Raw genomic sequence first — 16,657 nt, 5'->3', positions numbered from 1 at the left:
CAGGACTTGGAGGATTCAGAGTCTCTTGATGTGGTCAGGGCTTTGAAGATTTATGTGGCCAGAACAGCGAGGGTTAGGAAAACTGAAGCGCTGTTTGTTCTGTATGCAGCCAACAAAGTTGGCGCACCTGCTTCAAAGCAGACTATTGCTCGCTGGATCTGTAACACGATTCAGCAGGCGCATTCTACGGCAGGATTGCCATTGCCTAAATCGGTAAAGGCCCATTCCACTAGGAAGGTGGGCTCGTCTTGGGCGGCTGCCCGAGGGGTCTCGGCATTACAGTTGTGCCGAGCAGCTACTTGGTTGGGGTCAAACACCTTTGCAAAGTTCTATAACTTTGATACCCTGGCTGAGGAGGACCTCCTGTTTGCTCAATCGGTGCTGCAGAGTCATCCGCAATCTCCCGCCCGTTTGGGAGCTTTGGTATTAATCCCCATGGTCTTTACGGAGTCCCAGCATCCTCTAGGACGTTAGCGAAAATAAGATTTTACACTTACCGGTAAATCTATTTCTCGTAGTCCGTAGAGGATGCTGGGCGCCCGTCCCAAGTGCGGACTTCTTCTGCAAAACTTGTATATAGTTATTGCTTACATAAGGGTTATGTTATAGTTTCATCGGTTTAGACCGAGACTATGTTTGTTCATACTATTAACTGGGTAGTTATCACAAGTTATACGGTGTGATTGGTGTGGCTGGTATGAATCTTGCCCTGGGATTCCCAAAAATCCTTTCCTCGTACTGTCCATCTCCTCTGGGCACAATTTCTCTAACTGGGATCTGGAGGAGGGGCATAGAGGGAGGAGCCAGTGCACACCCAGAGTCCAAAGTCTTTCTTAATGTGCCCATGCCTCCTGCGGAGCCCGTCTATTCCCCATGGTCCTTACGGAGTCCCAGCATCCTCTACGGACTACGAGAAATAGATTTACCGGTAAGTGTAAAATCTTATTTTTTACAAATAACATTTTCGTGCCAATATTGCCCGGTTTAATGATCGGGCCAATATCGAACTTCTTCCTGAACAGAGCCTGTTGTAAGTTGGGCAGATATAATATTCAGTACATCAGCTTTGTCACATGTATTTCTATGTACAAGTTGTGAACTGTTCTTGCCAGATATACTGTAATACAGTACTTTAGTGGCCAGTAAGATGTAACTATAATACACAGAATAATTTGCAGCGTGTTCTCATTCCTGATTATTTAACAGTGCTCAGTCATCATGTGTATGATTAAATAGAAACCCAACCTCACAAAGCAGAGAAGCATTCACAGTATAGGTGTTTGTGGTTTGGGAAATTCTTCTGTTTTTTTTGTTGAAATGCTTTCCTTTTTATGAAATGCAGCCATCTTATACATGATGGGAATATACCCGTTATGTCTTACAGCTACCACGGTTTCCAGCAGGAAAATGGTTTGTATTATTAATTAAGTGGGAAAAATAAAATAATTTTAATTGCTTGTGTTTGCAGCTGGGAAAACCCTTCAGATCTTTAACATTGAAATGAAAAGTAAAATGAAAGCTCACACCATGACTGATGATGTCACCTTTTGGAAGTGGATCTCTTTGAACACTGTTGCTCTAGTAACGGACAATGCTGTCTATCATTGGAGCATGGAGGGGGAATCACAGCCAGTAAAGATGTTTGACCGACATTCCAGCTTGGCAGGGTGCCAGATTATTAATTACCGAACGGATGCAAAACAGAAGTGGTTGCTTCTAACTGGCATATCTGCCCAGGTAAGATGTGCTTGGAGATAAAATTGCCCTCTAGGTATTTTTTGGGTTTAGGTACCTCCGTCATTTCTAATATTTAATAAAAACATTGACACTGTGTATTGAAAATAGTACATATGTCTAATGTTTGTTTCTGCAAAGCGGTTGGTAAAAGGTTTGCATCGAAGAGCCACTTGCAGCAGCCAAATCCTTCATGACAGCAGCCTCTCTGCTAGGATGACTCATCTTCTGATACAGGGAGGGATGTGGGTGTTGCAACATCCACACTTATGAGCTAGCGGTTGCAAAAATGTAATCCATTTTCCTTTTATGCAGTAAGGAGAACGGACTGCCAAAGACTAAATAGGAACTGATGAAAAAGAGCAACAAAACATAATCAGTATTGCCCCAAGATACAGTGCATTATATAATATCATAAAGCACAGACCTTTGCCAGCCTGCAGAGCGGGCTACAATGTATACAGATCCCTTTCGGATTCCTCTTCGGTGTTTCACTTTATTATGAAAATATGAAAAGCTGTTCCCATTTGTACGGATTATAGATTTATACCAAATCTGTGCCTCAGTGTTTATCTGTGCCATGACAGCAAAATCTACAGTTTGATTACATCTATATAATACTGTAACCATCAGCTTAGTTTGATATTCTTTTGTAATGTGTTTTTATGACCTGCTTCAGTTGACCCCATACAATCTTTCCTCAGCAAAACCGTGTTGTTGGCGCGATGCAGCTTTACTCTGTGGATAGGAAAGTGTCTCAGCCTATTGAGGGTCATGCAGCAAGCTTTGCTCAGTTCAAAATGGAGGGAAATGCTGAAGAATCAACCTTGTTCTGTTTTGCAGTTAGAGGACAAGCTGGAGGCAAGGTAAGTTTATAAAAGTACTTATTTTTGTTCATCTTCAGTAACCTGTACAAAAATTAAATTAAAGAGTAAAGAATTTTTACTGATTTTATCAGTGTGAATTAATTGCTACTCTTTGTGCAATATTTGGAACCATTATGTTCTGTCTACTATAATTTACGTTTAGGGTACAGTTGTGTCAAAGAGTAATAAAAACAATTGAATTGTACTTCTCATAATTGCAGCAAGCTACTTCTATAATACTCTTATTGCGATTAGTGACCTAGGTTTTAGGCTGGTATCCCATAGAAAGAAATGTGACAGGAGGGGGGTGAAGGATTACAGATTAGTTATTGGGTTGCTTTCATGGGCCACTCCTGCAAGTGCTGCTCACCCACAGGTTTCCCACTATAACTGTAAGCGTTACCTGCTCACCACTTTGGTGCACCCAGCTGTAGCTGAGTAATCCCCATTTTCTCTGACGTCCTAGTGGATGCTGGGGACTCCGTCAGGACCATGGGGAATAGCGGCTCCGCAGGAGACAGGGCACAAAAGTAAAAGCTTTAGGATCAGGTGGTGTGCACTGGCTCCTCCCCCTATGACCCTCCTCCAAGCCTCAGTTAGATTTTTGTGCCCGGCCGAGAAGGGTGCAATCTAGGTGGCTCTCCTAAAGAGCTGCTTAGAGTAAAAGTTTTGTTAGGTTTTTTATTTTCAGTGAGTCCTGCTGGCAACAGGCTCACTGCAACGAGGGACTTAGGGGAGAGAAGTGAACTCACCTGCGTGCAGGATGGATTGGCTTCTTAGGCTACTGGACACCATTAGCTCCAGAGGGAGTCGGAACACAGGTCTCACCCTGGGGTTCGTCCCGGAGCCGCGCCGCCGACCCCCTTGCAGATGCCGAAAAGTGAAGAGGTCCAGAAACCGGCGGCAGAAGACTTTTCAGTCTTCATAAGGTAGCGCACAGCACTGCAGCTGTGCGCCATTGTTGTCAGCACACTTCATAGCAGCGGTCACTGAGGGTGCAGGGCGCTGGGGGGGGGCGCCCTGGGCAGCAATGATAGTACCTTATTCTGGCTAAAAATACATCACATATAGCCCCTGGGGGCTATATGGATGTATTTAACCCCTGCCAGGTCTCAGAAAAACGGGAGAAGAAGCCCGCCGAAAAGGGGGCGGGGCCTATTCTCCTCAGCACACAGCGCCATTTTCCCTCACAGAAATGCTGGTGGGAAGGCTCCCAGGCTCTCCCCTGCACTGCACTACACTACAGAAACAGGGTTAAAACAGAGAGGGGGGGCACTTATTTGGCGATATGACTATATATATTAAAATGCTATAAGGGAAAAACACTTATATAAAGGTTGTCCCTGTATAATTATAGCGTTTTTGGTGTGTGCTGGCAAACTCTCCCTCTGTCTCCCCAAAGGGCTAGTGGGGTCCTGTCCTCTATCAGAGCATTCCCTGTGTGTGTGCTGTGTGTCGGTACGTGTGTGTCGACATGTATGAGGACGATGTTGGTGAGGAGGCGGAGCAATTGCCTGTAATGGTGATGTCACTCTCTAGGGAGTCGACACCGGAATGGATGGCTTATTTAAGGAATTACGTGATAATGTCAACACGCTGCAAGGTCAGTTGACGACATGAGACGGCCGGCAAACCAATTAGTACCTGTCCAGGCGTCTCAAACACCGTCAGGGGCGTTAAAACGTCCTTTTACCTCAGTCGGTCGACACAGACACGGACACTGACTCCAGTGTCGACGGTGAAGAAACAAACGTATTTTCCTTTAGGGCCACACGTTACTTGTTAAGGGCAATGAAGGAGGTGTTACATATTTCTGATACTACAAGTACCACAAAAAAGGGTATTATGTGGAGTGTGAAAAAACTACCTGTAGTTTTTCCTGAATCAGATAAATTAAATGAAGTGTGTGATGATGCGTGGGTTTCCCCCGATAGAAAATTATTGGCGGTATACCCTTTCCCGCCAGAAGTTAGGGCGCGTTGGGAAACACCCCTTAGGGTGGATAAGGCGCTCACACGCTTATCAAAACAAGTGGCGGTACCGTCTCCAGATAGGGCCGCCCTCAAGGAGCCAGCTGATAGGAGGCTGGAAAATATCCTAAAAAGTATATACACACATACTGGTGTTATACTGCGACCAGCGATCGCCTCAGCCTGGATGTGCAGCGCTGGGGTGGCTTGGTCGGATTCCCTGACTGAAAATATTGATACCCTTGACAGGGACAGTATTTTATTGACTATAGAGCATTTAAAGGATGCATTTCTATATATGCGAGATGCACAGAGGGATATTTGCACTCTGGCGTCAAGAGTAAGTGCGATGTCCATATCTGCCAGAAGTTGTTTATGGACACGACAGTGGTCAGGTGATGCAGATTCCAAACGACACATGGAAGTATTGCCGTATAAAGGAGAAAAAGACAACGTCTTTTCAGCCTCAGTCCTTTCGTCCCCATAAGGGCAAGCGGGCAAAAGGCCAGTCATATCTGCCATGGGATAGAGGAAAGGGAAGAAGACTGCAGCAGGCAGCCCATTCCCAGAAACAGAAGCCCTCCACCGCTTCTGCCAAGTCCTCAGCATGACGCTGGGGCCGTACAAGCGGACTCGGGTGCGGTGGGGGGGGTCGTCTCAAGAGTTTCAGCACGCAGTGGGCTCACTCGCAAGTGGACCCCTGGATCCTACAAGTAGTATCCCAGGGGTACAGATTGGAAATTCGAGACGTCTCCCCCTCGCAGGTTCCTGAAGTCTGCTTTACCAACGTCTCCCTCCGACAGGGAGGCAGTAGTGGAAACAATTCACAAGCTGTATTCCCAGCAGGTGATAATCAAAGTACCCCTCCTACAACAAGGAAAGGGGTATTATTCCACACTATATTGTGGTACTGAAGCCAGACGGCTCGGTGAGACCTATTCTAAATCTGAAATAGTTGAACACTTACATACAAAGGTTCAAATCAAGATGGAGTCACTCAGAGCAGTGATAGCGAACCAGGAAGAAGGGGACTATATGGTGTTCCGGGACATCAGGGATGCTTACCTCCATGTCCCAATTTGCCCTTCTCACCAAGGGTACCTCAGGTTCGTGGTACAGAACTGTCACTATCAGTTTCAGACGCTGCCGGTTGGATTGTCCACGGCACCCCGGGTCCTTACCAAGGTAATGGCCGAAATGATGATTCTTCTTCAAAGAAAATGGACGATCTCCTGATAAGGGCAAGGTCCAGAGAACAGTTGGAGGTCGGAGTAGCACTATCTCAAGTAGTTCTACGACAGCACGGGTGGATTCTAAATATTCCAAAACCGCAGCTGTCTCCGACGACACGTCTGCTGTTCCTAGGGATGATTCTGGACACAGTCCAGAAAAAGGTGTTTCTCCCGGAGAAGAAAGCCAGGGAGTTATCCGACCTAGTCAGGAACCTCCTAAAACCAGGAAAAGTGTCAGTGCATCATTGCACAAGGGTCCTGGGAAAAATGGTGGCTTCTTACGAAGCGATTCCATTCGGTAGATTTCACGCAAGAACTTTTCAGTGGGATCTGCTGGAAAAATGGTCCGGATCGCATCTTCAGATGCATCAGCGGATAACCCTGTCTCCAAGGACAAGGGTGTTTCTTCTGCGGTGGCTGCAGAGTGCTCATCTACTAAAGGGCCGCAGATTCGGCATTCAGGACTGGGTCCTGGTGACCACGGATGCCAGCCTGAGAGGCTGGGGAGCAGTCACACAGGAAAAAAATTTCCAGGGAGTGTGATCAAGTCTGGAGACTTCTCTCCACATAAATATACTGGAGCTAAGGGCAATTTACAATGTTCTAAGCTTAGCAAGACCTCTGCTTCAAGGTCAGCCGGTATTGATCCAGTGGGACAACATCACGGCAGTCGCCCACGTAAACAGACAGGGCGGCACAAGAAGCAGGAGGGCAATGGCAGAAACTGCAAGGATTCTTCGCTGGGCGAAAAATCATGTGATAGCACTGTCAGCAGTGTTCATTCCGGGAGTGGACAACTGGGAAGCAGACTTCCTCAGCAGGCACGACCTCCACCCGGGAGAGTGGGGACTTCATCGGGAAGTATTCCACATGATTGTGAACCGTTGGGAAAGACCAAAGGTGGACATGATGGCGTCCCGCCTGAACAAAAAACTGGACAGGTATTGCGCCAGGTCAAGAGACCCTCAAGCAATATCTGTGGACGTTCTGGTAACACCGTGGGTGTACCAGTCGGTGTATGTGTTCCCTCCTCTGCTTCTCATAACCAAGGTACTGAGAATTATAAGACGTAGAGGAGTAAGAACTATACTCGTGGCTCCGGATTGGCCAAGAAGGACGTGGCACCCGGAACTTCAAGAAATGCTCACAGAGGACTCATGGCCTCTGCCGCTAAGAAGGGACTTGCTTCAGCAAGTACCAGGTCTGTTCCAAGACTTACCGCGGCTGCGTTTGACGGCATGGCGGTGGAACGCCAGATCCTAAGGGAAAAAGGCATTCCGGAAGAGGTCATTCCTACCCTGGTCAAAGCCAGGAAGGAGGTGACCGCAAAACATTATCACCACATGTGGCGAAAATATGTTGCGTGGTGTGAGGCCAGGAAGGCCCCACGAAGAAATTTCAACTCGGTCGATTCCTGCATTTCCTGCAAACAGGAGTGTCTATGGGCCTCAAATTGGGGTCCATTAAGGTTCAAATTTCGGCCCTGTCAATTTTCTTCCAGAAAGAATTGGCTTCAGTTCCTGAAGTCCAGAAGTTTGTCAAGGGAGTATTGCATATACAACCCCCTTTTTGTGCCTCCAGTGGCACTGTGGGATCTCAACGTAGTTCTGGGATTCCTCAAATCACATTTTAAACCGCTCAAATCTGTGGATTTGAAATATCTCACATGAAAAGTGACCATGCTGTTGGCCCTGGCCTCGGCCAGGCGAGTGTCAGAATTGGCGGCTTTGTCTCACAAAAGCCATATCTGATTGTCCATTCGGACAGGGCAGAGCTGCGGACTCGTCCCCAGTTTCTTCCTAAGGTGGTGTCAGCGTTTCACCTGAACCAGCTTATTGTGGTACCTGCGGCTACTAGGGACTTGGAGGACTCCAAGTTGCTAGATGTTGTCAGGGCCCTGAAAATATAGGTTTCCAGGACGGCTGGAGTCAGGAAAACTGACTCGCTGTTATCCTGTATGCACCCAACAAACTGGGTGCTCTTGCTTCTAAGCAGACGATTGCTCGTTGGATTTGTAGCACATTTCAACTTGCACATTCTGTGGCAGGCCTGCCACAGCCTAAATCTGTCAAGGCCCATTCCACAAGGAAGGTGGGCTCATCCTGGGCGGCTGCCCGAGGGGTCTCGGCATTACAACTCTGCCGAGCAGCTACGTGGTCGGGGGAGAACACGTTTGTAAAATTCTACAAATTTGATACCCTGGCTAAAGAGGACCTGGAGTTCTCTCATTCGGTGCTGCAGAGTTATCCGCACTCTCCCGCCCGTTTGGGAGCTTTGGTATAATCCCCATGGTCCTTACGGAGTCTCCAGCATCCACTAGGACGTCAGAGAAAATAAGATTTTACTTACCGATAAATCTATTTCTCGTAGTCCGTAGTGGATGCTGGGCGCCCATCCCAAGTGCGGATTGTCTGCAATACTTGTACATAGTTATTGTTACAAAAATCGGGTTATTATTGTTGTGAGCCATCTTTTCAGAGGCTCCACTGTTATCATGCTGTTAACTGGGTTCAGATCACAGGTTGTACAGTGTGATTGGTGTGGCTGGTATGAGTCTTACCCGGGATTCAAAATCCTTCCTTATTGTGTACGCTCGTCCGGGCACAGTATCCTAACTGAGGCTTGGAGGAGGGTCATAGGGGGAGGAGCCAGTGCACACCACCTGATCCTAAAGCTTTTACTTTTGTGCCCTGTCTCCTGCGGAGCCGCTATTCCCCATGGTCCTGACGGAGTCCCCAGCATCCACTACGGACTACGAGAAATAGATTTATCGGTAAGTAAAATCTTATTATTTCTTGCTAGTGGAAAATGAGGTTCCACCTGGATTATTTTGAATCGTAACAGCTGGGTAGGTGATGTTCAACCCAGGACAGCTTGGGGATGGTAAAGGGTTTGCGCTTATCTGTAGGTCACAGGATGTCAGCCGCCAAAGGCATTTTGCAACAGTAAAGCAGTATTTAGAACTGAAAAACATAGAGATGTTACATACCTCCTGAATAGCTGTGAAGAGATGTATCCATAAAAAGTCAGCTTGTATACTGTAGGATGCATTTTACATGGAGACATTTGCTGCCATTTTTATACAGACTTTGTTTTATTTTTGCAAATACATTACATGTCCAAAAGTATGCTTATTGGAGCATCACGCCCATATGTACTGGTTGGACATCTTACTCCAGAACGTTGGGCCTAAAGGAGCCTACACACTGTGCGATTCTGGCTAAATGCCGATTTTGACTTTGTGATTTCCTTTGATATTCCTGGTGCCCAGAACCACAGATATTGACTGTGCACACGTTGCAATTTTGACTATACTAGAAACTAGATTGTACATATTCTAGTCAAAATTGACCTGCCTGCACAGTCTATTTTTTCTTGCGATGCCGGGACCGCGCATCTGCATCACAAGGTGTATACAAACGGTGCGATATACACTGTTTTCTCGCACCGTGTGTTTGCCCCTTTAATATGGAGCGTGCCCCGTCCCCTCCTCCATTTGCTGCTACAACAGCATCCGGTCTTCTGGGAAGATTTTGTACTAGGTTTTGAAACCTAATGGCTATGGTGATTCGCAATAAGAGCATTACTGGTGCCTGGTACTGAAGTTTGGATGTAATGCCTGCACACAGCCAGTGTTTCATTTTATCACAAAACTGTTGAGATTTCCTTATTATTATTATTATTATTATTATTATTATTATTATTATTATTATTATTATTATTATTATTATTATTATTATTATTATTATTATTATTATTATTATTATTATTATTATTATTATTATTATTATTATTATTATTATTATTAATTTTTTTTTTTTTTTTTTTTTTTTTTTTTTGCTGGACTGCACTTTTACATGTAGGCATTGTCATATTAAAACAGGGAAGGACCCTCCACAAATTGTTGGAAGCACACAATTCTCTATAATATCGGTCTATACTTTAGCATTAGGTTTCCCTTTTACTGGGTCAAAGATGCCCAGGCTAAAAAATGAAAAGCGCCAGACCATTATTTCTCTATCGTCCTAGTGGATGCTGGGGTTCCTGAAAGGACCATGGGGAATAGCGGCTCCGCAGGAGACAGGGCACAAAAAGTAAAGCTTTAGGATCAGGTGGTGTGCACTGGCTCCTCCCCCTATGACCCTCCTCCAAGCCTCAGTTAGATTTTTGTGCCCGGCCGAGAAGGGTGCAATCTAGGTGGCTCTCCTAAAGAGCTGCTTAGAAAAGTTTAGCTTAGGTTTTTTATTTTACAGTGAGTCCTGCTGGCAACAGGATCACTGCAACGAGGGACTTAGGGGAGAAGAAGTGAACTCACCTGCGTGCAGGATGGATTGGCTACTGGACATTAGCTCCAGAGGGACGATCACAGGTACAGCCTGGATGGTCACCGGAGCCTCGCCGCCGGCCCCCTTGCAGATGCTGAAAAGAGAAGAAGGTCCAGAATCGGCGGCAGAAGACTCCTCAGTCTTCTTAAGGTAGCGCACAGCACTGCAGCTGTGCGCCATTGCTCTCAGCACACTTCACACGGCAGTCACTGAGGGTGCAGGGCGCTGGGAGGGGGGCGCCCTGGGAGGCAATGTAAACCTATTTTTTGGCAAAAAATACCTCACATATAGCCTCCGGGGGCTATATGGAGATATTTAACCCCTGCCAGAATCCGTTGAAGAGCGGGAGACGAGCCCGCCGAAAAAGGGGCGGGGCCTATCTCCTCAGCACACAGCGCCATTTTCCCTCACAGAAAGGCTGGAGGGAAGGCTCCCAGGCTCTCCCCTGCACTGCACTACAGAAACAGGGTTAAAACAGAGAGGGGGGGCACTAATTTGGCGTTAGAAATATATAAAAAGATGCTATAAGGGAGAACACTTATATAAGGTTGTCCCTATATAATTATAGCGTTTTTTGGTGTGTGCTGGCAAACTCTCCCTCTGTCTCTCCAAAGGGCTAGTGGGTCCTGTCCTCTATCAGAGCATTCCCTGTGTGTGTGCTGTGTGTCGGTACGTGTGTGTCGACATGTATGAGGACGATGTTGGGGAGGAGGCGGAGCAATTGCCTGTAATGGTGATGTCACTCTCTAGGGAGTCGACACCGGAATGGATGGCTTATTTAGGGAATTACGTGATAATGTCAACACGCTGCAAGGTCGGTTGACGACATGAGACGGCCGACAAACAATTAGTACCGGTCCAGACGTCTCAAAAACACCGTCAGGGGTTTTAAAACGCCCGTTTACCTTAGTCGGTCGACACAGACACGGACACTGAATCCAGTGTCGACGGTGAATAAACAAACGTATTCCTTATTAGGGCCACACGTCAAGGGCAATGAAGGAGGTGTTACATATTTCTGATACTACAAGTACCACAAAAGAGGGTATTATGTGGGATGTGAAAAAACTACCTGTAGTTTCTCTAACGTCCTAGTGGATGCTGGGACTCCGTCAGGACCATGGGGAATAGCGGGCTCCGCAGGAGACAGGGCACATCTAAAAAAGCTTTTAGGTCACATGGTGCGTACTGGCTCCTCCCCCTATGACCCTCCTCCAAGCCTCAGTTAGGTTTTTGTGCCCGTCCGAGAGGGTGCAATCTAGGTGGCTCTCCTAAAGAGCTGTTTAGAAAAGTTTTTTTTTAGGTTTCAATCTCAGTGATTCCTGCTGGCAACAGGATCACTGCATCGAGGGACTTAGGGGAGAGATTTCCAACTCACCTGCGTGCAGGATGGATTGGAGTCTTAGGCTACTGGACACTTAGCTCCAGAGGGAGTCGGAACACAGGTCAGCCTGGGGTTCGTCCCGGAGCCGCGCCGCCGATCCCCCTTACAGACGCTGAAGAGACGGCAGAACGGAGGTCCGGAAAGCAGGCGGCAGAAGACTCCTCAGTCTTCTTGAAGGTAGCGCACAGCACGGCAGCTGTGCGCCATTGTTGTCACACGGCTCACTGACTCAGTCACGGAGGGTGCAGGGCGCTGCTGGGGGCGCCCTGGGCAGCAATATAATTACCTTTAGTGGCAAAATAAATACATCACATATAGCCATTAAGGCTATATGTATGTATTTTAACCCAGGCCAGTTTCTTAAAAACCGGGGAAAAGCCCGCCGAAAAAGGGGCGGAGCTTATTCTCCTCAGCACTCAGCGCCATTTTCCTGCTCAGCTCCGCTGGTGAGGAAGGCTCCCAGGTCTCTCCCCTGCACTGCACTACAGAAACAGGGTAACAAAGAGAAGGGGGGCATAAATTGGCGATATTTATATATTAAGAGCGCATATATAGTAAACAACACCTTCTAGGGTTGTTTATATACATTTATAGCGCTTTTGGTGTGTGCTGGCAAACTCTCCCTCTGTCTCCCCAAAGGGCTAGGGGGTCCTGTCTTCGATTAGAGCATTCCCTGTGTGGCTGCTGTGTGTCGGTACGTGTGTGTCGACATGTATGAGGACGATGTTGGTGTGGAGGCAGAGCAATTGCCGATGATGGTAATGTCACCCCCTAGGGAGTCGACACCGGAATGGATGGCTTTAGTTATGGAATTACGTGATAATGTCAGCACATTACAAAAGTCAGTTGACGAAATAAGACGCCCGGCAAACCAGTTAGTACCGGTTCAGGCGTCTCAGACACCGTCAGGGGCTGTAAAACGTCCTTTACCTCAGTCAGTCGACACGGGTACCGACACAGATGAATCTAGTGTCGACGGTGAAGAAACAAACGTATTTTCCAATAGGGCCACACGTTATATGATCACGGCAATGAAGGAGGCTTTGCAGATCTCTGATACTGCTGGTACCTCAAAAAGGGGTATTATGTGGGGGGTGAAAAAACTACCTGTATTTTTTCCAGAATCAGAGGAATTGAATGACGTGTGTGATGAAGCGTGGGTTAACCCCGATAGAAAACTGCTAATTTCCAAGAAGTTATTGGCATTATACCCTTTCCCACCAGAGGTTAGGGCGCGCTGGGAAACACCCCCTAGGGTGGATAAGGCGCTCACACGTTTATCAAAGCAAGTGGCGTTGCCGTCTCCTGATACGGCCGCCCTCAAGGATCCAGCAGATAGGAGGCTGGAAACTACACTGAAGAGTATATACACACATACTGGTGTTATACTGCGACCGGCAATAGCCTCAGCCTGGATGTGCAGTGCTGGGGTAGTGTGGTTGGATTCTCTGACTGAAAATATTGATACCCTGGATAGGGACAGTATTTTATTGACTCTAGAGCAATTAAAGGATGCTTTCCTTTATATGCGAGATGCTCAGAGGGATGTTTGTACTCTAGCATCAAGAGTAAGCGCGATGTCCATATCTGCCAGAAGAAGTTTATGGACGCGACAGTGGTCAGGTGATGCGGATTCCAAGAGGCATATGGAAGTATTGCCATATAAAGGAGAGGAATTGTTTGGGGTCGGTCTTTCGGACCTGGTGGCCACGGCAACTGCCGGCAAATCCACTTTTTTACCTCAGACCCCCTCCCAACAGAAAAAGACACCGTCTTTTCAGCCGCAGTCCTTTCGCTCCTATAAAAAGCGACCAAAAGGACAGTCTTATCTGCCGCGAGGCAGAGGAAAGGGTAAGAAAGGGCAGCAAGCAGCCCCTGCCCAGGAACAGAAGCCCGCCCCGGCTTCTACAAAGCCATCAGCATGACGCTGGGGCTTTACAAGCGGACTCGGGAACGGTGGGGGGTCGACTCAAGATTTTCAGCAATCAATGGGTTCACTCACAAGTGGACCCGTGGGTCCTGCAGATAGTATCTCAGGGTTACATGCTGGAGTTCGAAAGGTCTCCCCCTCGCCGGTTCCTAAAGGCTGCTTTACCAACGTCTCCCTCAGAAAGGACGTCGGTTTTGGAAGCCATTCACAAGCTGTATTCTCAGCAGGTGATAGTCAAGGTACCCCTCCTACAACAGGGAAAGGGGTATTATTCCACACTATTTGTGGTACCGAAACCGGACGGTTCGGTAAGGCCTATTCTAAATCTGAAATCCTTGAACCTGTACATAAAGAAATTCAAGTTCAAGATGGAGTCACTCAGAGCAGTGATAGCGAATCTGGAAGAAGGAGACTTCATGGTGTCCTTGGACATAAAAGATGCTTATCTACATGTCCCGATTTACCCCTCACACCAAGGGTATCTCAGGTTCGTGATACAAGACTGTCATTATCAGTTTCAAACGCTGCCGTTTGGGTTGTCCACGGCCCCTCGGGTCTTTACCAAGGTAATGACCGAAATGATGGTTCTTCTACGAAGAAAAGGCGTATTAATTATCCCTTACTTGGACGATCTCCTGATAAGGGCAAAGTCCAGAGAACAGCTGGAAGTCGGTGTAGCGCTAACACAAGTAGTGCTTCAGCAACACAGGTGGATTCTAAATCTTCCAAAATCTCAATTGACCCCGACAACACATCTGCTGTTCCTGGGCATGATTCTGGACACGGTTCAGAAAAAGGTATTTCTCCCGGAAGAGAAAGCAAGGGAGTTATCCGAACTTGTCAAGAACCTCCTAAAACCAGGAACTGTGTCAGTACATCAATGCACAAGAGTCCTGGGAAAGATGGTGGCTTCGTACGAAGCGATTCCATTCGGCAGATTCCATGCACGAACATTTCAGTGGGATCTGCTGGACAAATGGTCCGGATCGCATCTGCACATGCATCAGCGGATAACACTGTCACCGAGAACAAGGTTGTCTCTCCTGTGGTGGTTGCAGACTGCCCATCTGTTAGTGGGCCGCAGATTCGGCATACAGGACTGGGTCCTGGTGACTACGGATTCCAGCCTACGAGGTTGGGGAGCAGTCACAAAGGGAAGAAACTTCCAGGGCGTGTGGTCAAACCTGGAGACGTCTCTTCACATAAATATACTGGAGCTAAGAGCGATCTACAATGCTCTAAGCCTGGCAAAATCGCTGCTTCAGGGTCAGCCGGTGTTGATCCAGTCCGACAACATCACGGCAGTCGCCCACGTAAACCGACAAGGCGGCACGAGAAGCAGGAGTGCAATGGCAGAAGCTGCAAGGATTCTGCGCTGGGCGGAGAATCATGTCGTAGCACTGTCAGCAGTGTTCATCCCGGGAGTGGACAACTGGGAAGCAGATTTCCTCAGCAGACACGACCTTCACCCGGGAGAGTGGGGACTTCATCCAGAAGTTTTCCACATGATTGTGAACCGTTGGGAAAAACCAAAGGTGGACATGATGGCGTCTCGCCTCAACAAAAAATTGGACAGGTATTGCGCCAGGTCAAGAGACCCTCAGGCAATAGCTGTGGACGCTCTGGTAACACCGTGGGTGTACCAGTCAGTGTATGTGTTCCCTCCTCTGCCTCTCATACCAAAGGTACTGAGAATTATACGGAAAAGAGGAGTAAGAACAATACTGGTAGCTCCGGACTGGCCAAGAAGAACTTGGTATCCGGAACTTCAAGAGATGCTCACGGAGGATCCGTGGCCTCTACCTCTAAGAAGGGATCTGCTTCAGCAGGGACCTTGTATGTTCCAAGACTTACCGCGGCTGCGTTTGACGGCATGGCGGTTGAACGCCGGATTCTAAAAGAGAAGGGCATTCCTGAGGAAGTTATTCCTACTTTAATTAAAGCCAGGAAAGAAGTGACCGCACAACATTATCACCGCATTTGGAGAAAATATGTTGCGTGGTGTGAGGCCAAGAAGGCTCCAACGGAAGAATTTCAATTGGGTCGATTCTTACATTTCCTGCAAGCAGGATTGTCTATGGGCCTCAAATTGGGGTCCATTAAAGTTCAAATTTCGGCCTTATCAATTTTCTTCCAGAAGGAATTGGCGTCAGTGCCTGAAGTACAAACTTTTGTCAAAGGTGTACTACATATACAACCCCCAATAGTGCCTCCAGTGGCACCGTGGGATTTGAACGTGGTTCTAAATTTTCTCAAATCTCATTGGTTTGAGCCTTTAAAATCGGTAGATTTAAAATACCTTACATGGAAGGTAACCATGCTGTTGGCCCTGGCTTCAGCCAGGAGAGTTTCGGAGTTGGCAGCTTTGTCATACAAAAGCCCATATCTGATATTCCATTCGGACAGGGCAGAATTGAGGACACGTCCTCAATTTCTCCCTAAGGTGGTTTCGGCATTTCACTTGAACCAGCCTATTGTGGTGCCTGCGGCTACTAGCGACTTGGAGGACTCCAAGTTACTGGACGTTGTCAGAGCATTAAAAATATATATTTCAAGGACAGCTGGAGTCAGAAAATCTGACTCGTTGTTTACATTGTATGCACCCAACAAGTTGGGTGCTCCTGCGTCTAAACAGACGATTGCACGTTGGATATGTAGTACAATCCAACTTGCACATTCTGTGGCAGGCCTGCCACAGCCTAAATCTGTAAAGGCCCATTCCACAAGGAAAGTGGGCTCATCCTGGGCGGCTGCCCGAGGAGTCTCGGCATTACAACTTTGCCGAGCAGCTACGTGGTCAGGGGAGAACACGTTTGTAAAATTTTACAAATTTGATACTCTGGCTAAAGAGGACCTGGAGTTCTCTCATTCGGTGCTGCAGAGTCATCCGCACTCTCCCGCCCGTTTGGGAGCTTTGGTATAATCCCCATGGTCCTGACGGAGTCCCAGCATCCACTAGGACGTTAGAGTAAATAAGAATTTACTTACCGATAATTCTATTTCTCATAGTCCGTAGTGGATGCTGGGCGCCCATCCCAAGTGCGGATTGTCTGCAATGCTTGTACATAGTTATTGTTACAAAAATCGGGTTATTACTGTTGTTGTGAGCCATCTGTTCAGAGGCTACTTCGTTTGTGTTATCATACTGTTAACTGGGTTCAGATCACAAGTTGTACGGTGTGATTGGTGTGGCTGGTATGAGTCTTACCCGGGATT

General features: G+C 47.4%; 1 protein-coding gene across 2 annotated transcripts in view; it reads left to right on the top strand.

Moving 5' to 3' along the window:
* Nucleotides 1–16,657, top strand: part of CLTC (clathrin heavy chain) — a 161,536-nt gene that overhangs the window by 36,671 nt on the left and 108,208 nt on the right. For both annotated transcript variants that reach the window (XM_063954051.1, XM_063954050.1), the window contains exons 3-4: nucleotides 1,469–1,737; nucleotides 2,439–2,600. In XM_063954051.1, the coding sequence (XP_063810121.1) occupies nucleotides 1,469–1,737; nucleotides 2,439–2,600 (431 nt within the window). The remainder of the gene's footprint in view (nucleotides 1–1,468; nucleotides 1,738–2,438; nucleotides 2,601–16,657) is intronic.

The sequence above is a fragment of the Pseudophryne corroboree genome, chromosome 2, assembly GCF_028390025.1.
Source record: "Pseudophryne corroboree isolate aPseCor3 chromosome 2, aPseCor3.hap2, whole genome shotgun sequence".
Taxonomy (NCBI): domain Eukaryota; kingdom Metazoa; phylum Chordata; class Amphibia; order Anura; family Myobatrachidae; genus Pseudophryne; species Pseudophryne corroboree.
The sequence above is the reverse complement of the archived record's forward strand: the minus strand, read 5'-3'. Positions and strand labels throughout refer to the sequence as shown.